This window comes from Orbicella faveolata, unplaced genomic scaffold (genome assembly GCF_042242905.1).
Source record: "Orbicella faveolata isolate gen_17 unplaced genomic scaffold, um_ofav_v1 contig_35, whole genome shotgun sequence".
Classification (NCBI taxonomy): domain Eukaryota; kingdom Metazoa; phylum Cnidaria; class Anthozoa; order Scleractinia; family Merulinidae; genus Orbicella; species Orbicella faveolata.
In genome coordinates, this window is record NW_028301564.1 from 18,443,193 (window position 1) to 18,467,644 (window position 24,452).

At 39.5% G+C, this 24,452-nt stretch overlaps 2 protein-coding genes across 2 annotated transcripts; one reads left to right on the forward strand and one right to left on the reverse strand.

The window, feature by feature from the left end:
• Nucleotides 1–117: 117 nt before the first annotated feature.
• On the forward strand, nt 118–18,210 carry LOC110055595 (uncharacterized). Its single transcript, XM_020761984.2, has 18 exons — nt 118–2,001; nt 4,840–5,055; nt 5,697–5,745; nt 6,566–6,655; nt 7,037–7,172; nt 8,548–8,682; nt 9,323–9,409; nt 9,886–9,947; nt 11,151–11,240; nt 11,474–11,563; nt 11,787–11,876; nt 12,105–12,194; nt 12,423–12,512; nt 13,230–13,365; nt 14,468–14,602; nt 15,244–15,330; nt 16,066–16,127; nt 16,923–18,210. Exons 1-18 carry the CDS (start codon nt 1,996–1,998, stop codon nt 16,952–16,954), a joined length of 1,683 nt encoding a protein of 560 aa, XP_020617643.2. The 5' UTR covers nt 118–1,995; the 3' UTR covers nt 16,955–18,210.
• A 4,218-nt stretch (nt 18,211–22,428) lies between these two features.
• Nucleotides 22,429–24,155, reverse strand: LOC110055626 (QRFP-like peptide receptor). The gene has a single exon (XM_020762011.2). The coding sequence runs from the start codon at nt 24,153–24,155 to the stop codon at nt 23,022–23,024; it is 1,134 nt and encodes a 377-aa protein (XP_020617670.2). The 3' UTR covers nt 22,429–23,021.
• Nucleotides 24,156–24,452: the final 297 nt, after the last annotated feature.

The following is a 24,452-nucleotide window of genomic DNA, read 5'->3' on the forward strand; positions in this document are numbered from 1 at the left end:
TTGCCGTTTGCAAGAGATCCTTATCAGCCCTAGTCCTTTTCTCTTACGGTCCTCGCTACGCTCGATCTGCACCAATTGCCAATGAACTCTAAAACCAAATTAAGAATGAAAATATGAGGCTTTGTCAGGAGATTTCTATTAGCGCAGTCCAAGTGGCTAACGTACCTAAGTCCTTACTAATGGGGAGCCCTGTATCAGCGGTTATTGCTAATCTCTACATGGAGATATTTGAAGAACAAGCAATAGAGTCCGCACCTTGCAAGCCTTAGATCTGGAAACGCTACTTAGATGATACTTTCACCATCCTGGATCGGGACAGAGTTGACGAGTTCCTACAGCACCTAAACAGTCAACAACCATCAATCCGTTTCACCATGGAGATCGAGAATAACAGCAAGATTGCCTTTCTCGACACGTCAGTTTATAGAGAACCTGATGGCCGCCTCACCACCAGTGTCTACAGGAAACCAACACATACTGATCAGTACCTAGCGTATGATTCACACCACCCTCAGTCAGTAAAACGCGGTATTGTGAAGTGTCTGTACGACCGGGCTAGACGTCTCGTGACCAAACCATCAGTAATCGCTGGAGAGAAGAAACATCTGTCATCTGTACTTGTTTCTAACGGATATCTCTCCTCGTTTGTACAGAAGATCACAAAGGCACGAACAACCCCAAGAAGAGAGCCCGAAGTCGATCTACATCTAAAGTGACTACATCGTGTGACAAACGATAATACACTTTATTATTAAAGACTGTCTTTACTTTATCAAGTGCAATATTTCTAGAGCCCCAAGCTGTTCAAAATGATCAGCTACGCTTATATTACAACTTGGCTTGACTTTGAGAAAATTTATAGGTGCTCAAAACAACCCTCTGGTTTGGATGCCGAGTTTGTTATAAATTGACATGAGTCAGTGGGAGGGTATTTCAAGTTTTTTCGGGTGTTATCCTCCCAAAATAATCACTTCTGCAGCATGTTGCTCTTGATCAAGACAATGTGTTTGTATTTTATTTCTGTTTTCCTTTCGTCGAATTTGTTGTATAATGGAGGTAAATTTATGAACAAAACATTGTTTTGGGACAGAGGGATAGATAGAGGGATTTTCAGAAAGGAACGGCAGACTGAGCTATTGTATGAGCCAAGAAAAATACACTATTTCAGCGAGTTGCTAGTAAGCAGAGGTTCCATTGTATCCGTTTTCATGGTCCTCTCCTTTCTGTCCTTATGTGAATGTTGCAATGAATCTTGGATGTCTAGGAAGCAGTATAAGCATGGTTTGGGGACACCTCAGTACAACTACACAATGCAGTGACTGGGTGGAAGAGTTTGATTTTCGAATACACTAGAACCCAGTTAAGCTAATCCGCTCACCAACGGACCACAAAAGTCTGGTTGTAATAAAGAGGTGGTCGTATTAACAGGCTGACCGTAAGGCGGGGTTCCCTTGTGTTGGATTTTATGCTGCCAGGAGCCCATCACTTGCTCCTGATGCTGCCTCGTCCCCAGTCGCCCTCGCGATAGTAAAAAATATAATAATTAACTAGCGAGAAGGGCGGCAGGGAATCATGGGGAGGAAGGAAACTTTCCCTCTTTTTCTCCTTCCCATAGCTCCCCGAGCTCGCGCTCCTCACTAGCTACCAGCTTCCGCTCGCGCCTTCTTGCTCACTCCCAGTCTCCCAATCGCCCCTTGCGCTAAGAAGAAAATAAGAAAAGCCTGTGGATGAGGTAGGTTATTATGATGCCATCAGTTGAATGTGGCGCTGCCTTCCGCGCGGTTCAAATTCTAATTTTAAGATGTAAACAATGACGTAACAAAGATTAGTCCTAATTACCTTATTTAACCTTGTTACACGTCACTGATTAATTATATAAGTGATTTATCCACGTCATCTCATTACAGTTGTTCGCAACCCTTGCGCAAAGCAGTCACGGTGTTTTGGACTCCGCAGATTAAATCGAAGTTAACGAAGATCCCAACGCTTTTCAATATGGAAGTAAGTTTAATGTCTGTTTGTTGCGTTTTTCTTTCGTTTCTAGAAGTAAGGCTCCTTTTCGAGCGCTTTTTCTTGGGGTGAACTGGATTAGGATCAGTGATCCGAGGTGGCGCATGATCCTTCAAACGACATGGGTCTCGCAAAATTTTCGTCGAATTTCACGTGTCTTACAGTCTCGTTTTTTTTAGCGGTTATGTGCGTCTCGCAGTCTGGTTTTTTTCTTTTTTTTTTTTTTTTACAGAGTTGTTTCACAGACTCTCAAGGCTAAGAAAATCTCGAAGCACCGATTTGTGTTTTTTTTTTCACAAATGAAGTCCGAAGATCTTAGAAACTTCGAGCTCGCAATTAGAACACTTTGAACTTGAAGTCACGGTCTCGCAACTGAAGAATTGAAAGTGTCTCGGGTTCACAAAGAAAAACGCTAGTCTCGCCGTCACGCAAAGTCTCGCATTTACCATTTAACACAAAGAAACCGATGAATCCACTACTCTGGTCACGAATTCATCATCTCCTGTGATGCAGCATGATCCGGGCAATCATGGATCACCGATCCTGATCCAGATCACACCAAAGGAACGCACCCTTAATCAGATTCAGGGCGAAATAACGGATATAATTGTCTTAATTTAAGTGAGCGGGGATCTTTCAAAGTCAAAGTCAGTTTTTAATTTCAAGATGTAAATAATGACGTAACAAAGAATACCGCCAATTACCGTATATAACCTTTTTACGCGTCACTTGTTAATTCTATAAGTGATTTGAATACGTCACCTCATTACAGTTGATTGCAACCTTTGCGCAGAGCAGGCAGACTCTTTAACTCAGCGCAGAAATTTTGTTTTGAGAGATTTCTATTTTAACCAACGTTAACACAGATCCCGACGCTTTGCGATATGGAAGTAAGTTTAATGACTGTTTGGTGCTTTTCTATTTCGCCTCTATAAGTAAGGCTCCATTTAGGTTAAGATCAAGCTAACGGAGATCGTGTTTGTCTCAATCAATCTGAACAAATTCCTTTCAAGGTCTTTCTCTAAGATCGTTGCTGAGCTTGATTAAGAAAAAATTCAGTTACCGTTGTGGAGGAAAGATTTCTGATTTTCAGTTGCTTATTTTTTTCTTTCTTTCTTTCTTTCTTTCTTTCTTTCTTTCTTTCTTTCTTTCTTTCTTTCTTTCTTTCTTTCTTTCTTTCTTTCTTTCTTTCTTTCTTTCTTTCTTTCTTTCTTTCTTTCTTTCTTTCTTTCTTTCTTTCTTTCTTTCTTTCTTTCTTTCTTTCTTTCTTTTTTTTTTTTTATTTCTTTTTATTTTTTTTTTTCGCGTTCTTATCCGAGTAAAATTATTAAGCTCCTTTTAGGTTCGAATCAAAATAAAAGTCGTATTCAAAACTTACAACACTTAATCGTAATTGAAATTTAATCCGCGCGATTTTCTTTCTACAGAAACTAGCTCAAGTAAATGTCATTTTTGTATCAGCAATCTTTTCGAGTTGCGCGAAAGAAAAGCGTGATTAAAAGCTATGAAAGCAGCCCTTGATCTTCTTGCGCGCGCGCAATTTTTATTAATGAAATAATTAGCGTCTTGCGTGGAACTACAGTAAAAGCGAACAAATGCAGCCTCTTCCGAACCTCGTTTAATGTTCTAATCCCAGTTAAAATTTCCTAGATTCCTTTCTAAGGGAAGGAAACTGCTGCAAAAGAGTTTAATTTAGCAGGGCTTATCCTTGTGTCTTCAGACAATTTTTTTTTAATTTTCCCACGCAATGACTTTCTTTGATTTGTGATGAAAGATAGTTTTCTTTGTCCAAAGTCAAACTTTGAAAATATTGATTCTTGAAAACAGCAAGAATATGGCGTCTTAAACGTGGGCAAGATTTTCACTGATAAGACGTAGACTAGCTTTAATAGCTCTTTTCCTAGTAAATTTCATAACTATTTTGCCAATATCTACGAAAGCACAATGCATTGTTCTCGAGCAAAAGTAGTGCTCATTGTGAAACTGAGAGTCAACTATGTTTCAGTTTATCTTTTCGATTTTTCAGATTTTTTTCTCCTTTGGCTGGTTACTAGGACTTGGTCCAATCGAGGGCCCGATAAGCTCTGTTTTGTCGTTTAATTTCGTCGTTCCTCATAAGCTTATAATATCTGCTTCTAAAATGCGCGACAAAGGGCCATTAATAAGCCAACGGTAGTTAAAATGTCTTCTCAAATTTTTATGCACGCCAAAACATTGACTGACGGACGATTCAATCGCTTCATTGTCCTTGTATTTTGTAGGATCCTTTTTGTGAGTGACTGCATTAAAATTTACAAATTTTCCTTATTCGACTTATTCTTCTTCTCTGTTGAAACCAGGGCGAAGAAGGTTTAACGCCCTGGTTGTAACTCGTCTGCACGAGACGCACGCTAGTGTTAAAATATTGCACGCGCACAATTCAACTATGCGATCAAGCGCGCGCGCAAAAATGAAAATAAAAATAAAATAAATACAATTGGCGTGCAGCAGCGAGAATTACTGAAATTGAAGAAAGCTAATCTATTCATGAGCCAGTGATCCCTAGGAACACTATTACCGCTACCCGCGAAAAGCTAACCTTTCGCGAACTACAGATCGAAAATTTTTAGCGTAAAACGCCCGGATTTGAGCGCAAATTTTCGCTTTGTTCTAAGCCGGTCAAACCGGGACACTACTGATGATGAACCCGTTCTCTCGACTATGTCTGATAAAATTACGTTATTATGGAATAATATGTCAAATAACCAAAAAATATGATAAAATGTCCTACAAAATTCATTTTATTCTGTGCATGTTGATGGTAAAATTAAGTTTTCTCCCTGTCATCAGATCGAGATATTTCCACAAGATCTCTTGAGTAATGTCATGGACGCTATCTCGTCCAGAGAAGTAAGCGAGTCATCAGCTCCAACCTCAAAGCCTGAACCTGAAGACGGTGAGGTTGACTACGCTTCCCGGGCCAAAGAAATTCTTGACATCACGTTTAGGAGAGTGCGTCAACGCTCAACGGTGCAACAAGCGCATCTCCCTCCACCGGCCGATCAGGTACCGTGACTTTATTTGTCAGCGACTATTCAAAGGACACGTTAGAAAGTAGATAAAAGCGGTCGAGATTTATGGTATTTTAGCACTCATTGACCGCGAAGGTGAAGAGAACATTGGTGAATATTTGTTGTGACGAATTTGAGGAAAATACTCAACAAACTTCGCTGAGGCTGACTCGGATATTTGTTTCAGTATAATTGTCATAGTTTAGTAAATGCTGTAAGGAATGCCGTTATTATTCTTACGTGATTACCACCCACGATACACTAGGCCGGGATAAGAAAGTTTGTCAATTTTTCATCTTGGCATCCTTAGGCCGCATGGACTTTAACGTGCATTTTGTTTTTTAAACGGCTTGACGCGCGCACGTTTTTACCCATCCCTTAGAGTCGCGCGTACAACTGTTTATTTATTCAATGACGTGTACCATTCAAAACTCAACTTAGCACTGAGGAAGGGCTAGGCCCGAATTGTCTGCTATAAACATCGTTTTTAATTTGGCACTGCATTATTACTATTTACAACTTTTGAACTGTCAACTGTGCCACGCAGCCGATAGATCCTTTTGGATTACAAATATTTACTCTACGTTTAGTTATGTCTAGAATGTGTGCATGAACGCGTGTGTTCTCTCTTTGCAGACGGACGAAGCAGAAAACTTGGTTGAGGAGGCGGCAGACAAACCTGCCGGTAAGAATTGAATACCATTAGTACCTGATTATAGAGACTCTTACTCACTGGAATTGAATTCAGAACGGCATATCGACACTCCTTCTTCATGATCAGAATACGCTATTTATGATATCACCTTGTAATTACAGAGCGGTCAAATGCAATAATTTGTCCTTTTCCGCTTTTCGTTGCCTCGAAGTTTCAAAGGGTTACAGACAAAAATATGAAAAAAATTATTTTAAGAAAAAGTTATAAGAAGAGAAGTGGCAAGCCAAATTACGAACCCTATTAATAAGGTGAAAAACAGTTAATAAAATGAGAAAATTTAGCCCGCGAGCAGGCTGCCGTGTTTAGCTCGGAGACCCAAGCTGCAAAGCCACAAGACGAGTCCGCGCACTTCGCTCGCCGGCGAGTTCAAACGTCGTTCGCAAACTCGCTCGCACACCAAAGCCAAAAGTCAGAAAGCTGCGCTTGACTGCAAAACCCAAACACAGAGCCTGCTCGCAGGCTGGAACTGCGCGCGCAGTGCGTTTGTGCGCAAGGGTATGGCTTGTTGCTAACCAACCAATCCTTTGACACAATCTTGGGATACACTTTGCTATCTGTAGCTAAAACATCCTTCTGAAAGCAATTATGACGACCAGGTTTCAAGCCTAGCAAGGTATCCACGGAGGAAGTGCTGGAAAACGCTTTTGCTTTTCTTTTTTTGAGTGGCAACAGTGGACGTTGTATTACACCGACCATGATAGATCTGCCATGTCTTAAATGTGCTCATATAAAAAGTGACAGACTAAATGATACTTGGAATAACCGCCTTTTTGTTAAATATTATTTACAGAAGAGGATAGCAGTGTCCCAGAGAGCTCGAAGGCCAGCACTGACCGTAAAGACCAAGATTCTCCTTACGGGGGTATTATACGGCACGCTGGTAAGAACCGAGACAATAGAGATTTTTAAAACCTCTACTATGAAGGGTCATGTATGAATCTAATTCACTTTTAATGAAGGAGAGGATTCGATTCATAGAACAAAAAGAAAAACGTAAAAAGTACTAAAATGTTTAGAGCCCTTGTAGAACCACAAGCAAAGCGGATGGTTTCACTGCTTAAAAGACCAAATGGTTCGAAGTTCGTCTTTACTTCGCTTTAAACAAGAAAAAACACAACAACCATTTCAGTAATGGTTAATTGGAAGGAAAGGTGAAATTAGTGTAAACTAGTGGTTGCAATGTTCTCTTCAAGACAGAAAACAACCTCACGACCAAGCTAACTTATTCCTTTATATCAGTTCAGTTTACTGTTTATTTCAGGAGTTTCACTCAAACAAGATAATGCTGATGTCTTTGTGGTCGATCTATCCTTCGTCCCGAGAAAACAAGAATTCAAGAAAGGAATTTTTGGAAAGGACACAGTGAAGCACAAAGAGATCATTAAATCAATTTGTCAGTAAGTGAAAATTCAATCAGGTTTTACTAACATATTCTGGGAAGGAATTCATTAACGTTTAAAAAGATGAGCCCTACAAGTTCATTGTAACACATAACCGACGATAAGACACGTCTTCATAAATGGAGTTTATTTTCCTGTAATTTTGAACACCCCTTGATTAAAATGTTACAAGGTTGGTGTATCTTGTCATCTCAATAGTTTGAATCTTCCTTAGAGAAAAAGATGGCTGCTGTACATTTTACCACAATACCATGCGAGCCTTACATGGCTCTTGAAGGACAGGGAAATCAACATTTGCAATATTTGTCCCTGTGCTAACGACAGTGTGTATGCTAGTTTTGAAGATTGCATAACTTTTGTGTACGTTTTTATGAAAGTTGTTGAAGTTTTCGCGCGCTAAGACTTCTGGGCAAATGTACAAGTCGCCATCTTTTTCCTACGGAAGATTTCGACTTTCCATTTCCCTGACAAAAAAAGAAGTGCGTCTATGGATTTAGTACTGCATTGCTAATTGGGGACACTGTGAATAAATAAACAAATATTGGAATATACAATAGTACTAAAGAATGGTGAGATTCTCCGCCGTCTTGTCAACTTAGACATCCTCGACCCCAGGCCTTTATATTCGTGACAGTGCAAAACGGGAGAGCATTGGGTTTGAGGATGTTAAGGACGTTCGCGCGAAAATTTTCCAACATTGATTTTTTTCTGAGACTTTTACCAGTGTAAGGTGATGAGTTAGTTATGTTAGAAATGTAAAAAAGTTGGGGGTCACCGACATCGTTTTGGAGAGAACATGCCCGGAAGAACACCCTAATTTGGAAAAAATCAGGCTTCGTTAGCGAATAGGGCCACAGTGTCTGTTAGCCCAAAAATATTGCAATTAGATCTTTGAAATGAAATGATCTCTGCCAAATATTTTTTATGTGGACCTATCAACCGAATTTAGTCAACTGGTGAGGTTCCTTAGAGAACAAGTTCGCATTTAGCGACCATAGTTTCACGCGCCTTGCAGCCGCAAGATAGCAGGATTCGATGTCCCGTGGACAGAAATTTTGAAATTTTTTTAACTTCCCACATTGATTTTGTGTTCATTTTTAGACAATGTGGAGATAATTGTAGATAAAATCTGTTTCTGGAAAGAAAAGTAAGGGCCATCGAAGGTCCAAGATCATTAAATCCTGGCAAAGCTATAACAATGGCCATCTGTCCTATCATTGTTCAATTTATTACTTAGGGCGCGCTCTCATGCATGAGGTGGCGTGTGAGTTTGCGTGCGCAGTAAGTATGCGCAGAAACAATTAGCGCGAACGTCCTTAAGTGAGTACACTAAAATCTTGGTATTAGACCGGTATGTAACAAATTTTCACAGACATACTGAGAACTATATCCAGAAGTCAATGACATCAGACAAGTTTGTTGTCCTGATACACTCAAGTGAAGAGGATCGAACCGCGATGCCTAGCGGGAAATTTGCTCGAAAGTTCTACAAGCTGTTGAAAGCAAGGTAACGTGATGCAGTTACTCCGTGCATAGTTAGACTTATTGAGTGAGGCATAAACAATAAGTGGTAAAGCTACCGAAACGTCCAATTATGAGAACGATTTCAGATGCAGTAAAGCTGTAAATTCTCAGCACGAAACTCAAAAAAAAAAAAAAAAAAAAGACTTCAGAGACCCGTACTGTTGAATTTTTGAAGTAAGTAGCAGCCACCATAAGGATATTTACTAGAAGAACGGGGTCATAGGTATAATATTTTTCCTGTCGAATCTCAAGCAAGTGAAGAATATCGCACCAGGATTCATACCTTGATAATCCTACCCAAAGGAAAAACCATCCGTGTAATGTGCAAGGGTTTTGTAACAAATAGATCGTGGATGCTTTCCTGTGACTCACAATGCAATAGCCAGTTGATTTTAACTTCCAAAAGTTTTTTCAGTTAACTGTCAGGAATCTTATATCTAAGATAGACAGAAAGAATATAAACAGATATATAACAAACTATAGAACTGTCCTACTTTGCATTTGCAATGTTAAAATCTCCTAAGTTATTTGACATTTTCTGTTCAGTTTTTGCCGTCGATTTAGGATTTGTTAGACTTGTCACAGAGTTTGTAATTTCTTTCTTTTTTGTTTTTGTTTTCAAGATTCAGCAATGAGCTTCTCAACTGCTCTATCTTAAAGCCGAGCTTTAAGTTGAAAACCACCGTATTTTTGAGAAGGCCGTTCCTTCAGTAAGTTTCATAAGCGTAATTTTAGACTAAAAAAAGTGAAATTTATTTCTTATATCAGTCAATCAATCAATCAATCAATCAATCAATCAATCAATCAGTTTGTAGAAGAAACGTTTTAAGGTGTGGCAGCCATAATGAAAGCTGCTTCAATCTTGGAATCAGAAGGGTTTTGTCGAAAGTCTTAAAAAATGCCAGGTACTGAAGATTGGGGACATTATGAGGAAATCCTACACAATTTAGCGGAAGTTATAAGTTAAAATTTACAGACGTTTCTGCCATTTGAAATACATGTAAATTGTTTAAACAGCCCTCTTGGGGGAAGAACAATAGTGAAGTTTATCCTTACGTAATAAAATCATCGTTCATTGATAGCTCATATTCTTTGATTTAAAGATAATCACGTTGCACTTTGAAGAATGACGTAAGGCTCGTGACATTCTATTTGTAATAATGTGTTTTTCTTTTGATGAATTTAGGAAAGCAATGCAAAAGAAAATACATCTAAAATCTGACGCTCTGAGCTTTCTGGAGGACCAAGGTAAGAGCTAAGATGTAGTTGTTTTTACAATTCTTTTCAGTTATCAAAAGAAATTTAAAACACAGACAAAATCATAGAAAACATTCTGGTAATCTGGTTTGTTAGCCAGTCAGAATAAATCCCAGAGCTATCGTGGAGGTTTACGCGCGCTTCCCCGCATCACGCGCGCGTCCATTACAGGTTAACATTCAGACCAGGTTGTGGAAAGGTAAAGTCTGCATACGAGCCATAAGGCCTCCGTCCCGCCCATAAGGCCGGAACTTATTCTGGTTTCTTTCGCATGAAGGACTAGGAGTATTTCTACTTCTCCCTGAATGGGATTCTAGTCCATCGCGTGTTACCCCTAGCATAAGTTCGCCGGCACCCAATTTATACACCTGGGTGGAGAGAGTAAACTGTCTTGCCCAAGAACACAACACAATGTCCCTAGCCAGGGCTCGAACTCGGACCGCTCTATCCGGACGAGACCCGAACAAACCATGCGGGCGGGGAAATTCTAGGAATATGTACTTTAGAGAGGTTTGTAACTACAGAGTGGTCAAATGCAATAGTTTATCCTTTTCCGGTTTTCGTTGCCTCGAAGTTTCGAGGAGTTAGAGGTTAAAGTATGAAAAGATCATGGCAGGCCAAATTACGAGGTGAAGAACAATTAGTAAAATGAGAGATTATAGCCCGCGAGCAGGCTGGCGTGTTTAGCTCGGAGACCCAAGCTGCCAAGCCACAAGACGAGTCCGCGCACTTCGCTCGCCGGCGAGTCAAGAGCTTTAATTACTAAGCTCCTGTGCGTCGTTCGTAAACTCGCTCGCACACAAAAGCCAAAAGTCAGAAAGCTACGCTTGACTGCAAAACCCAAACACAGAGCCTGCCCGCAGGCTGGAACTGCGTGCGCGCTGCGCTTGTCCGCAAGCGTATGGTTTGTTTCTTAGCAACCAATCCTTTGGGACAATCTTGGGGTACACTTTGCTATTTATGGCTAAATCATAATTCTGCAAGAAATTATCACGACCAGGTTTCACGCCTAGCAAGGTATCCGCGGAGGAAGTGCTGGAAAACGTTTTTGCTTTATTTTTGAGTGTTGGGAACAGTGGACGTTGTGTTACACAGACCATGATAGATCTGCCATGTGTTAAATGTACTCATATAAAAAGTGACGGACTGAATGATACTTGGAGTAACCGCCTTATTGTTAAATATTATCTATAGAAGAGGATATCAGTGTCCCAGAGAGCTCGAAGACCAGCACTGACCGTAAAGACCAAGAGTCTCCTTACGAGGGTGTCATAAAGCACGCTGGTAAGAAACGAGACAATAGAGATTTTCAAACCTCTAGTATGAAGGGTCATGTATGAATCTAATTCATTTTTAATGAAGGAGAGGATTCCAGTCATATATATATATATATATTTTAAAAAAATTCATTTTTCCGCGTTTCAGTCTCGCATAGACCACAAAAACATACTCATATAAAAAGTGACGGACTGAATGATCCTTGGAATAACCGCCTTATTTCTAAATATTATTTATAGAAGAGGATATCAGTGTCCCAGAGAGCTCGAAGGCCAGCATTGACCGTAGTGAGCAAGATTTTCCTTACGGGGGTGTTGTAAGGCACGATGGTAAGAAACGAGGCAATAGAGATGTTTAAACCTCTACTATAAAGGGTCATATATGAATCTAATTCAGTTTTAATGAAGGAGAGGATTCGAGTCATAATTTTATAAAGCAAACTCATTTTTCCACGTTCCAGTCTCGCATAGACCACAAAAATATGCTCACATAAAAAGTGACGGACTAAATTATACTTGGAATAACCGCTTTATTGTTAAATATTATTTATAGAAGAGGATATCAGTGTCCCAGAGAGCTCGAAGGCCAGCATTGACCGTAGTGAGCAAGATTCTCCTTACGGGGGTGTTGTAAGGCACGCTGGTAAGAAACGAGACAATAGAGATTTTTCAAACCTCTTCTATTTGGGGTCATGTATGAATCTCAGTAATTCATTTTTAATGAAGGAGAGGATTCGAGTCATATTTTTATGAAACAAACTCATTTTTCCACGTTCCAGTCTCGCATAGACCACAAAAATATGCTCACATAAAAAGTGACGGACTAAATTATACTTGGAATAACCGCTTTATTGTTAAATATTATTTATAGAAGAGGATATCAGTGTCCCAGAGAGCTCGAAGGCCAGCATTGACCGTAGTGAGCAAGATTCTCCTTACGGGGGTGTTGTAAGGCACGCTGGTAAGAAACGAGACAATAGAGATTTTTCAAACCTCTTCTATTTGGGGTCATTTATGAATCTCAGTAATTCATTTTTAATGAAGGAGAGGATTCGAGTCATACTTTTTTGAAACAAACTCATTTTTCCACGTTCCAGTCTCGCATAGACCACAAAAACATACTCATATAAAAGGTGACGGACTGAATGATACTTGGAATAAATGCCTTATTTTAAAATATTATTTACAGAACAGGATATCAGTGTCCCAGAGAGCTCGAAGGCCAGCATTGACCGTAAAGACCAAGATTCTCCTTACGGGGGTGTTATAAGGCACGCTGGTAAGAAGCGAGAGAAAAGAAATTTTTAAACCCCTACTATGGAGGGTCATGTAATATATCAAACACGAGAGACAATGTTTCATCGGGATATCCAAACACCGAGAGGAGAGTTGAAAATACGACACGTAGCGGGGTATTTTTGACGAAATTCGATATGTTTGGATGGCCGATGAAACACTGTCTCGAGTGTTTGATATATCTTCTCAATAGAAACAAACACTAAGGGGTAAACGGGGAAGTAAAATCTTCAAAATCTATGCTAATTAAGACCGGGTATCCAAATCTCCTTCACCGTCATGATTTCCTATGTTTAAACTTGATGAATTATGAATGAGTTTGAGAAGTATGAATCTAATTCATTTTTAATGAAGGAGAGGATTCGAGTCATATTTGTAAAAAAACAAACTCATTTTTCCACCTTCCAGTCTCGCATAGACCACAAAAAGAAAAACGTAAAAAGTACTAAAATGCTCAGAGCACTTGTAGAACCACAAGCAAAGCGGATGGTTTCACTGCTTAAAAGACCAAATGGTTCGAAATTTGTCTTTACTTCGCTTTAAACAAGAAAAAACACAACAACCATTTCAGTAATGGTTAATTGGAAGGAAAGGTGAAATTAGTGTAGAGTGGATGCAATGTTCTCTTCAAGACAGAAAACAACCTCACGACCAAGCTAACTTATTCCTTTATATCAATTCAGTTTACTGTTTATTTCAGGAGTTTCACTCAAACAAGATAATGCTGATGTCTTTGTGGTCGATCTATCCTTCGTACCGAGACAACAAGAACTCGAGAAAGGAATTTTTCGAAAGGATACAGTGAAGTACAAAGAGATCATTAACTCAATTTGTCAGTAAGTGAAAATTCAATGAGGTTTTACTAACACATTCTCGGAAGGAATTCATTAACGTTTAAAAAGACGAGCCCTACAAGTTCATTGTAACACATAACCGACGATAAGACACGTCTTCATAAATCGAGTTTATTTTCTTGTAGTTTTGAGCACCCTTTGATTAAAATGTTGCAGGGTTGGTGTATCTTGTCATCTCATTAGTGTAAATCTTCCTTAGAGAAAGAGATGGCGGCTGTACATTTTGGCACAATACCATGCAAGCCTTACATGGCTCTTGAAGAACAAGGAAATCCATATTTTTGCAAAATTTATTCTTTTGCTAACGACACTGTATGCTAGTTTTGAAGATTGCAGAATGTTTGTGTATGTTTTTATGAAAGTTGTTGAAGTTTTCGCGCGCTAAGAAATCTGGGTAAATGTACAAGTCGCCATCTTTTGCCTACAGAAGATTTCGACTTTCCATTTCCCTGACAAAAAAACAGAGCGTCCATGGATTTTGTACTGCATTGCTAATCAGGGTACACTGCGAATAAATAAACAAATATTGGAATATTTAAAAAATAGAAAACATGTACCGTGTTTCTATCGAGTTATAGAAACACGAGTGGAAGTTTAGGAGAACGAGAAATGCCGTTGGAACACGAGCCGCAGGCGAGTGTTTCCACAGCTTTTTCGAGTTCTCCCAAACTTTCACGAATGTTTCTATAACTCGATAGAAACACGAAGAACATGTTTTCTATTTCTTTTAGAAAACACGGCGACGAAGAAGAGAAAAACAGCTTGTTTACTTTGATCATCAAAATGTAAATTATCTTTGCTCGAGCCATTTTTACGTCAACAGTGCTAGTTCTGTGTTTCTATAGAGTTATAGAAACACGATTTTTAACCAATCAGCGCGCGTATTTTCTTAGGACTGTTTTCTAAACAATAGTACAAACGTATGATGAGATTCTCCACCGTCTTGTCAACTTATACATCCTCGGCCCCAGACCCTCGTATTCGTACGCGTGACAGCACAAAACGGGAGAGCACTGGGTTTGAGGATGTTAAGTAAGTAAACTAAAAACTTGGTATAAGACCTTTATGCAACAAATTTCCACAGACACACGGAGGACTATATTCAGAAGTCAATGACATCAGACAAGTTTGTTGTCCTGATACACTCAAGTGAAGAGGATCGAACCGCGATGCCTAGCGGGAAATTTGCTCGAAAGTTCTACAAGCTGTTGAAAGCAAGGTAACGTGATGCAGTTACTCGTGTATAGTTAGACTTGTATGTTGAGCGAGGCTAGAACAATATGTGGTAAAACTACCGAAACGTCCATTTATAAGAACGATCTCGGGTTCAGTAAACCTGCAAATTCTCAGCACGAAACTCAAAAAAATCCACAGAGATCCATACTGTTGAATTTTTGAACGTAAGTAACAGCCACCATGAGGATAGTTACTGACTAGAAGAGCTGGGTCATCAGTATGATATATTTCCTGTCAAATCTCGAGCGAGTGAAGAATATCGCACCAGGATTCATACCTTGACAATCCTACCCAAAGGAAAAACCATCCGTGTAATGTGCAAGGGTTTTGTAACAGATAGATCGTGAATATTGCTTCCTGTGACTCACAATGCAATAGACAGTAGGTTTTTAATTTGTAAAAGTTATGTTAGTTAACCGTTAGGAATCTTGTATGTTAGATAGACAGAAGGAATATAAACAGACATATAGCAAAGTATAAAACTATCTGAGTTTGCATGCATTTGCAATGTTAAAATCTCTTAAGTTATTTGACATTTTCCGTTCTGTTTTTGCCGCCGATTTAGGATTTGTTAGATTTGTCACAGAGTTGGTAATTTCTTTCTTTTTTCTGTTTGTTTTCAAGATTCAGCAATGAACTTCTCAACTGCTTTATCTTAAAGCCGAGCTTTAAGTTGAAAACTGCAGTATTTTTGAGAAGGCCGTTCCTTCAGTAAGTTTCATAAGCGTAATTTTAGATTAAAATAGTTAAATTCATTCCTTATATCAATCAGTCAATCAACCAATCAATCGGTCAATCAGTTTGTATAGGAAACGTTTTAAAGTGTGGCAATCATAATGAATGTATGTATTTATCTTATATATGTCTTAATTAACCACTCCCTCAATGGGGCTTTTCAGGGCCATTGAAACCAAATGATGAAACAAACAATGCAAATGAACGTAACATGGTTAAAACTCCCAACCAGTTGCCTATTGACAAGCATGACCGAGGAGTTGAACTATGATCTACCGAGAAACAACTCCAGCTAAGTGGTCAGAGCGGGACTTGAACCCGCGACCTTCGGATTTCAAGTCCAGCGCCCTAACCACTCGGCCACGCTGCCTCCGCAAATGCCGCCTCAATCTTGGAATCAGAAAGGTTTAGTCGAAAGTCTTAAAAAATGCCTGCTGCTAAAAACTGGAGACATTATGAAGAAATCCTAACAATTTAGCGGACGTTATAAGTTAAAATTTGCAGAAGTTTCTGCCATTTTAAATATATGTAAATTGTTTAAATAACCCTTTTGGGGAAAGCATAGTGAAGTTTATCCTTTCTTAATAAAAGCAACGTTCATTGATAGCTCATATTCTTTGATTTAAAGATGATCACGTTGCACTTTGAAGAATGACGTAAGGCTCGTGACATTCTATTTGTAATAATATGTTTTTCTCTTGATGAATTTAGGAAAGCAATACAAAAGAAAATACATCTAAAATCTGATGCTCTGAGCTTTCTGGAGGACCAAGGTAAGAGCTAAGATGTAGTTGTTTTTACAGTTCTTTTCAGTTATTAAAAGAAATTTTACAACACGAACAAAACCATAGAAAATAATTTGGTTTGTTAGCCAATCAGAATAAATCCAACAGCTATCGTTGAGGTACCCGCGTTTTCCCGCGTTACGCGTCGATTGCAAGTTAACATTCAGACCAGGTAGTGAAAAGGTAAAGTCTGCATACGAGCCATAAGGCCGGAGCTTATCCCGGTTTCTTTCACATGAAGTGACTAGGAGTATTTCTACTTCTCCCTGAATGGGATTCTAGTCCATCGCGGGTTACCCCTAGCATAAGTTTTCCGGCACCAAATTTACACACCTGGGTGGAGAGAGTAAAGTTTCTTGCCCAAGAACACAACACCATGTTCCCGGCCAGGGCTCGAACTCGGACCGCTCGATCCAGGGGCGGGCTGAGCCCACCATGCCTCTCCGAGGGCGCGGAAATTCTAGCAATATGTACTTTAGAGAGGTTTTTGCTTGAGTGTCGTATAACTGAAACCAAACCAATTACTCACCAATCAGACTACTCACTCAATCTCAAACCGTAGCAAAACCAAAAGCAAAATAAGAGTTATTGCCTGACTATTTCCTGACTACCTGGCAGTCAATTGAAAAGCGCTCTGTAATGACTTTTTTTTAATACTACCAGTAATATCACCAAAATTAGTCCTTTTCTGAGAAAAGTTTTTTCAAAACACAAACTTAGCTTGAATCGATCGATCGATGCAAATGATCAGCATTAACTGCTCTTTTCATTTATCGTTTTCAGGTCTTCCAGACTCTGTTCTCAGCATCTGCTGAGAACTGCTCTCAACTCAGCCACTCCCTTTTTTTATTTTATTTTTTCCTGATCATTCGATACGTTTCTGATTTTTCCTTAATTATGTGATTGATGCGGGCTGAGTTGATAGATTTGTACTTTGTACATATTACTGGATATCTCGGGTTTTTGCAATTAATCATCTGTAAAAAACGAAAACCGTTTCCCGGGCTTACTTTGAAAGCTCAATGATTGTTAACACCGTGAGTTTTAGTAGAGGACATTTTAATAGTTAATTGCTGGAAGGGAGCCGGGCTTCGGAAGTTCCTGTTTCTCCATAACGCGAAAGAGGGAATTTCTGTTTTACCACAGTTGCTACTATCTCGCAATCTGATTGGCTACTTTGCCGGTTTCGATTTGCGTCAATGTGTCACGCAATGCCTTTTTCAGCTCGCGCCCTGAAAAAACATTTTCTTTGACGTTGATATTGTGGTAAAAAACTAATCGAAACGTGATTTAGCGTGGTCTGTACTCTTATCGACAACAATACGCGTCATCACAGTGGTCAAAATTTTTTGTGGACTCACTCGGCTGCGCCTCGTGGGTCCACAACATTTTGATCACTGATGATGCGTATCGTTGTCAATAAGAGTACAGACCACGCTAAACCACGTTAGATTTGTCAATTCTCTATTTCACCCACCTCTCGCCACTCCCAATAGACCACTTTCGATATATTAAAATTCAGCTTGGCAGCGAAGCGTAGAGCACACAAACAAAGGAAATTGAATGACCATGTTCATTCATTTCTTTTTTGTGTGTTCTCTAGGCCTCACTATCAAGCTGGATTTTAATACATCGAAAGTGGTCTATTCCCCGACACCTTTTGCCGTCTCTTTCTTCATCCCCCGTGGCGTCCCCAGTCCCCCTCTCTTTTTCCACCCTGTTTACTGACGACGGCTTACCACAGACCACCAGCATAAATGGCGGCCGATGATAAATTCTTTTGCAAGTATTAAAATTAGCCTTACTAACCTCATTTTGAAGTTGGTAATTCGAAAGAATTTTTACTCTGAAACGAGGTTAGTGCGACTAATTTAAATGCATAAAAAAGAATTTTAAATCGGCAGCCATTTATGAAAAGGGTCTATTCCGTTGCCTTCCTCTCTCTCAGTCAGCAAAAAAAAAAAACGCTTAAAATGTCCTCTACACTTAAATTCACCGAGCTTTTCTCAGTACACACCTGTGTGTCAAAAGATTGGAGTTATAAAATTGTATAATAAAAGATTGGAATGTATTTGTAGTGACTTGTAATAATTTATAGTTAATGTGTGTAGGGCTGCAACGATACAATTTCTCACGACACGATACATATCTCGATACAAGTACCACGATATGGTACATGATAAGATACATCATTACATACAACTGACAGGCGAAGAAGAGCTGCGAAGAACGGACGAACCATGTGCTTTGTCCGTGGGCACACAAGACTGTGTCAGCTGACAACTAATTGGAAATGCCCATTCTTTTGTGCCGCCATCTTGAAAGATACGTGACCTGAGCAAAGCAATACAAAGCAAAGATGGAACCTTTTTCCCTTTCCTGGGTCCCTTTAATTTGTTTAATAAATAGCTCTGAAAGGGCTTGGACTTGTGTAAAGAATCATAAAAGGCAGTTATTTCGGAATTTTTAATTTTTTTATTCGTGAAGAATCACAGAATCATAATATCGCGATATCTTGTCGTAATATCGATTTAACAAATAGACCATTTTACAGTTGTCTGCTCAGTGACCTGGCCTTTGTATGGCAGCGAGGCTAGAGTTGACCTTGTTTTGATACAGACCTCACTGCTTTTGTTGTGTAAAACAAGTTGTTCTGATGCTAACTAGGTGCATTTACATGACAAAAGCATTGAGGTCTGTATCAAAACAAGGTCAACTCTAGCCTCGCTGCCATACAAAGGCCAGGTCACTGAGCAGACAACTGTAAAATGGTCTATTAACGTCAGTTTTTCGTGCGTCTGTCCTGTTACTGATCATGAATTTCGTCATAACATCGTCAGAGTAGCTGTGGATCCACAGCCACTTTGACAATGTTATGACAAAATTCATTGTCAATGACAAGACATGCATGAAAAACTGACGTCAATTTGATTTTTACGATAACAAATTGTCAAATTGTCCGCCCTCGCTCGTTGATACATCGCATAAATTATAAATTCATGTGTCTTATTAGATACGCTGATGATTATATATAAAAACCAATAGGACGTGGGAAAGCTAATTAATAGGCTGATCAAACAAATATTGCTTTTGCCTCGAGAACAAAATTCATATGTTCGACTAACGTGTAATGTTCTTTTCATTTTATGAACAACCTGATGGAAATGCATGTTTGCAAATACTCGGGTTCTACAGTCAGCACTCAACAACATAGTCGGTGCAATCAAGCAAAATAAAATGAATGAAAAAGCGTTGATCTCTCTCGACAATCGTTTTCTTGTACCTCGAAACAACGTTTCGCCATACATTTCCTTCTAGCGACTTGCAATGTTTGCCCCCTGACGATCCCAGAGTTCTTTGCGCAAACACGGGTATCCGATTACTGGCAACTCATTCATTGGAACTAGTTTTAAGTACTCTAATAATATACCAGAAAAAATTACTCGATTCTGATTGGCTGAGAGCAGTGCAGTTCACGTGTAACACCAGTGCAAAAAGTGTAACACCAGAGCAAAAAGTGTAACATCAATGCAAATTACACATCGAAGCGGTTCGTGCAATTTCAGCTTTTTGAAAAACTCACTCGTGCAAATTGAACTCGAAACCACCATCACCTACACAAATTGCATAGAATCCATGGCTACTTTCTTACAGATAACGGTCGTTGCTTTGGATAAAAGCTGTGATGGATGAGGGTTTGTATTTTCATCCTCTTTTCAATCTCGCACACAAAGCACGAAGTATTTGCTGATTGCTTGCCGCTCCACCGGCGTCGTTTCGAGAAATTTCCTGAAAACCTTTTACATCGTGTTTCGTTGCTCTCGGTTTTCTCGTTCTCATCTGTTCGGAAAGCCCAATACCACCTCGTTGTAGCTTGACAAAGCAAATCTAACAGCAGCCGCCAGTGTTCCGAACAACAAACCAAGTATGTCCAAGTTCATTTAAGGCGGGAATCGTGACGTCATTCGCCGATATACCACTCGCAAGAGTGACATACGGAAAATACGCCACTCGGGTCCCAGATGTTGTTGTTGTTGTTCGTCCTTCGTAGTCAAAGATGACCAAAGACATCTAGTTTGTTAGTAAATTTCTATGGTGTGTCCGGAGGTGGCTGATGAGACCAATCCGGGCAAGGAAGCCTCTCCCACAGGTAGGGCAGAAGTGGGTAGGGGCTGTGCTGTTAGTGCTGGCGGCTCTTTCCTTGCGTACTCCTCGCTTCTCCTCGGCTTGACGGGACCTGCGTTCCTCTGCTGCGTGGGCTCCTTTGGTATCTGGGTCCCAGATATTTAACAATTATTTGCCGAAGGCGAAGTGAACATTGGTGAACATTCACCAATGTTCACTGAGCCCGAGGCGAATAATTGTTTTGGTCTAATTTTCAGAGTTGAATATCAAGGACTACAAAATAACAGACTAAAACATAAAAACACAGACGCAATTGTTCGTGTGTATACACGTATGCAGCCGTAGTTTTAATAATAAGATTACATGTGCATCGATTGTCAATCAATTTACTCATCGAGTTCGGCAGTAAACAAACGAGCGAAACACTACGAAAAATTAATTCATCCGATACCTTTGTTTCATCGCTGTTGACTTCATTCACAGTTGTCATCATCGCCTAAAAATGAGTAGCTTCAGTTTAAAGAAAAATAAATTTCGGCCATTCGATCTGACCTGCTGGCGCAACCACTGCGTTTACGATTCTAAAAAGCCTTAAATCGAATATGAGGTCTTGAAAAGATCTTTGGTCCAAGAGCGACAGCAGTCGTTTTGAAAATTCTCCATCCTTTCAAGTATCCTGGTCTTCATTCAGCAACTGTCCGCCATGTTAACTTGCCGAGATGGCACAGATGGCGTGCTAAGTAACAAAGTGTTCTAGCGAGGTGTTCATAGAGTCGTATGAGTGATAAGCTTTTCGACCAATCAGAATGTCCAATTCTTATATTCACCTCTGGAAATTATACTAAAGTGATTGATTGATTCCATGAGTGTTTTAGTTTTCAGTAAAACACTCCTGTCCATATAATAAAACATGATGTTACGGTCTTCTTGTGAACCGGACCTGGCATCTAACAGCCATTTGGAGGAAGGAAGCGAGTTATGAAGAATGAAACTAATCGTTCAATATTGTCCCTCAGCAGCATTTTAAATAATAAAAACTGACAAAAGTTCAAATGAGGCCTGAAACTACTGTAAAATGGATTGATGCTAAACTCTTTTAAAATCCGAGCTTTCGCCGATCCACGTCATAAAATAGTCATTAGAACACAAGGTCCGCGAATTCGCTGCATTGCGGGAATTGAGGGCAAACTATTTATTATAAAAAAAAAAACCAATGAAATACAAGGTTAGCTTTCGCACGAAAACATGATATCTCCACACGTGAAATTAACATGTTATCTTCACATGGGAAAAGGTTACCGTTCCTTTAGTTCCATGCTAAATGGCGCCGTTCGCATCGAAAGTGAAATGGTCTGGGAATTCAGTGATGTTTATATAATAAATAGAACATTACACGGCTACTTGGAGAAACGAAATTTCACTTCTCGCGTTGAAAACTATTTCACGAGTGAGCTGCGCTCACTCGTGAAATAGTTTTCAACACTCGAAGAGAAATTTCGTATGTCCGCGCGGCCATATAATATCCTTTATTTAACAAGGGATGTACGGGTACATGGAAAAAAGAGGAGTTGTCCGCCTTCTTTTTCTAACTAGAAAAAAGTGAAAAAATTATTTGCTCCAATCCCGGTGGGCAGAGGGATCGGGGTGGAGAAGGTCTGCAGAAAGTTGACATTGCAAACGAGCGAGGATGAATTCCACTTTTTAAAATAATGTGTCAATACGAAAGCTATGATTAGGTCTTGTCTAGTAATCTATTCAGGTCCAGTCAATTCACTTTTTCGCGCAGCAAGGGCTTGAAAAATCTTCGACGGCTATAACTTCGGGGGTGGGAGGGTACGTCCTAGTAACAGTCTAATGGGAATGTGCCGCTGGGTGGAGTCGCATTTTCACGACTGGATTGACCATAATGGGTTACATTTTCAACATAGTTACTATTCTGGCAAATAGTCATTTAAAAAGAGAAACCGTTCTACACTCAGTTTAACAAATGTTTCATTTCGTTTTAAGATGAAGTAGTTAAAAGACTTTATAAGGTAGATGAATAAATAGAATATGACTAAGATGGGATCGCAAAAATTATATTCGCCCAAAAGTGACTAAGATGGGGTCCATAACTGGCCACAGAATAGACTAAAATGTCTAAAATGGGGTAGGGGTCCTGAAATGCCAGCAGAACATACTCAGCAAAAGGTGAGGGGTAAGAAAGACTCTTTGGCTTAACCCGATTAGAAACAGGATTACATTTTTATTCCAAACTTTCCACTGCTTGACTAAAATTAACATTTAACATTTGCAAACGATCCCATCACAGCTTAATGCTGTTTCTTAAGTTATAAGAGGTTTGTGATTTTGCAATATATGCAGTCATACAGGGTGGTGAATCATTGTAGTACATTTTATAAATTAGCTTCAGAATGGAGTTCTTATAATAGGTTCTTAGAGTGTCCCATTTGGCCCTGGTGTATTCTTTATTGTTTATTTACACACGACCCCACAAGCTGCAAGCTTAATTACTTATCGTGTTGAATTAAAGGTTACTTACTTACTTACATTAGTTTGCTCGTCTGATATTAATAATAATGGTTACTGGCACGAGAATATCATCTCTTGCTACTAGCTCATTCCTTCCAAATCGTAGAGTCCCATTATTAGTTCCAGTTAGCCTTCAAGACATCAATTTGATCACGCGTTAAGATAAAGAGGATATTTGAGATGGCTGGCGGATCAGTTCAATCGGATCAGGAAATACGTGTATTGTTATAATCTTGTTTCTATGAAAGTAGAACTCTTCTTCCGTGATATTGCATTAATGGATTTTAGAACAATACGAATTCGACCCAAAAATGTAAAGCAAATGCATGGGTTGACCATGCAATGACACAAAGCAAAAAGAATGGCAAACTGATTAAATATTGTGAAACCAAAACTGCAATTTGGAATTGAGCTCGGAAAATAGAGAAGAAGAAACTGAAGGGCAATAAAAGGTAGCCAGCACAATGCAAAGGCCAAAGCGATCACTACAGACATCTTCAGCAGCATTTTAGTCCTTTTCTTGCGTCGTTGATTAGCAAGGGAGGAAAGAAATGGCTGCATTTTGTCGTCTTTTAGTCTCAGCAAGGTTATAGTTTGTAGTATACACACTGTTACTAGAGGCACAATGAGTACAACAAACAGTAACGCAGTGTAGTATCGGGTGTGTGTCGACTCGTGATTGAAGGCTGGCTCCCAGTTTGTGATACAGAGAGTTTCGCCATTGATTGCGTCCAATCGGAAAGTGTAGAAATATGGAGAATGAATTGCCATTGCTACAATCCAAGTGTAAAGGATGAGAAGCCGTCGCTTTTTGACAGTGATTTGAATATATTTTGCTGGAAATACAACTGCAACCAGCCTGTCAGCAGCAACTAAAATCAAGGACAGTGTAGAGACCGCAATGGTAGCGTCAGCAGTGAAGGCACAGATCTTACAGAGGACATGTCCAATCCGTCCATGGACAAGAAAAGCTGTGGAGCCTTTGACTTGATCCAGAATCTCTCGAGGAAAGTGGACTATGGAGAACAAAACATCTGACGCGGCTATGTTGGCTATCAAAAGGTTCATTGTCATTTTCGATTTTAAAGAAGCGAAGATAAGCAAGGAATTCCCCACGAGTGAAGCAATCAAAAGAAGGCTGTATATAGTCGCAAAACATATCATGTTAGCCATCCTATCAATCGGCAGCAAACAGGTCCCATTTTGGACACTGAGGCTATATTCGTCAGGTATTAGAGGATTTGTTGAGCTGTTGTTGGCGAACATCACGGTATTCGAAAACGGCAGAATTCGAAGCGAAATTACAAGGTGGACTTGCCAATGAACCTTAAAAAGGATGTTGTTTATCTCTCCTTTCATTTGTAGTATGACAGAACTGTCTGATTCTTAGTCGGGCAGGGATTGCGAAAAAGTGCCGCACTTAATTTAATTATAAAAGAATGACAGCAGCACGAGATAAATACAGGAAACATCGCTTTACACTCTTGATTTTCATAGGAATATTGTGTTTCCGGCCCATGCTGAATATTCTTATTTCTCTGCCGATTTTAGGCTAAAGATATTCTTGTGAATATTCTTAGATTAATTAAAGAAAGACAAAGTGGATTATGCCGACACAATGTCAGATGATCTGTCCTATCATGACTTTGATGATCG

Excerpts from the sequence above, each read along its gene's own strand:
- LOC110055595 (XM_020761984.2), top strand. Across the intron at positions 8,683-9,322 it reads TACAAGCTGTTGAAAGCAAG|ATTCAGCAATGAGCTTCTCA; the intron begins GTAACGTGATGC and ends TTTGTTTTCAAG. Across the intron at positions 9,948-11,150 it reads GAGCTTTCTGGAGGACCAAG|AAGAGGATATCAGTGTCCCA; the intron begins GTAAGAGCTAAG and ends TATTATCTATAG.
- LOC110055626 (XM_020762011.2), bottom strand. The coding sequence starts at position 24,155 with ATGAAAGGAGAGATAAACAACATCCTTTTTAAGGTTCATTGGCAAGTC.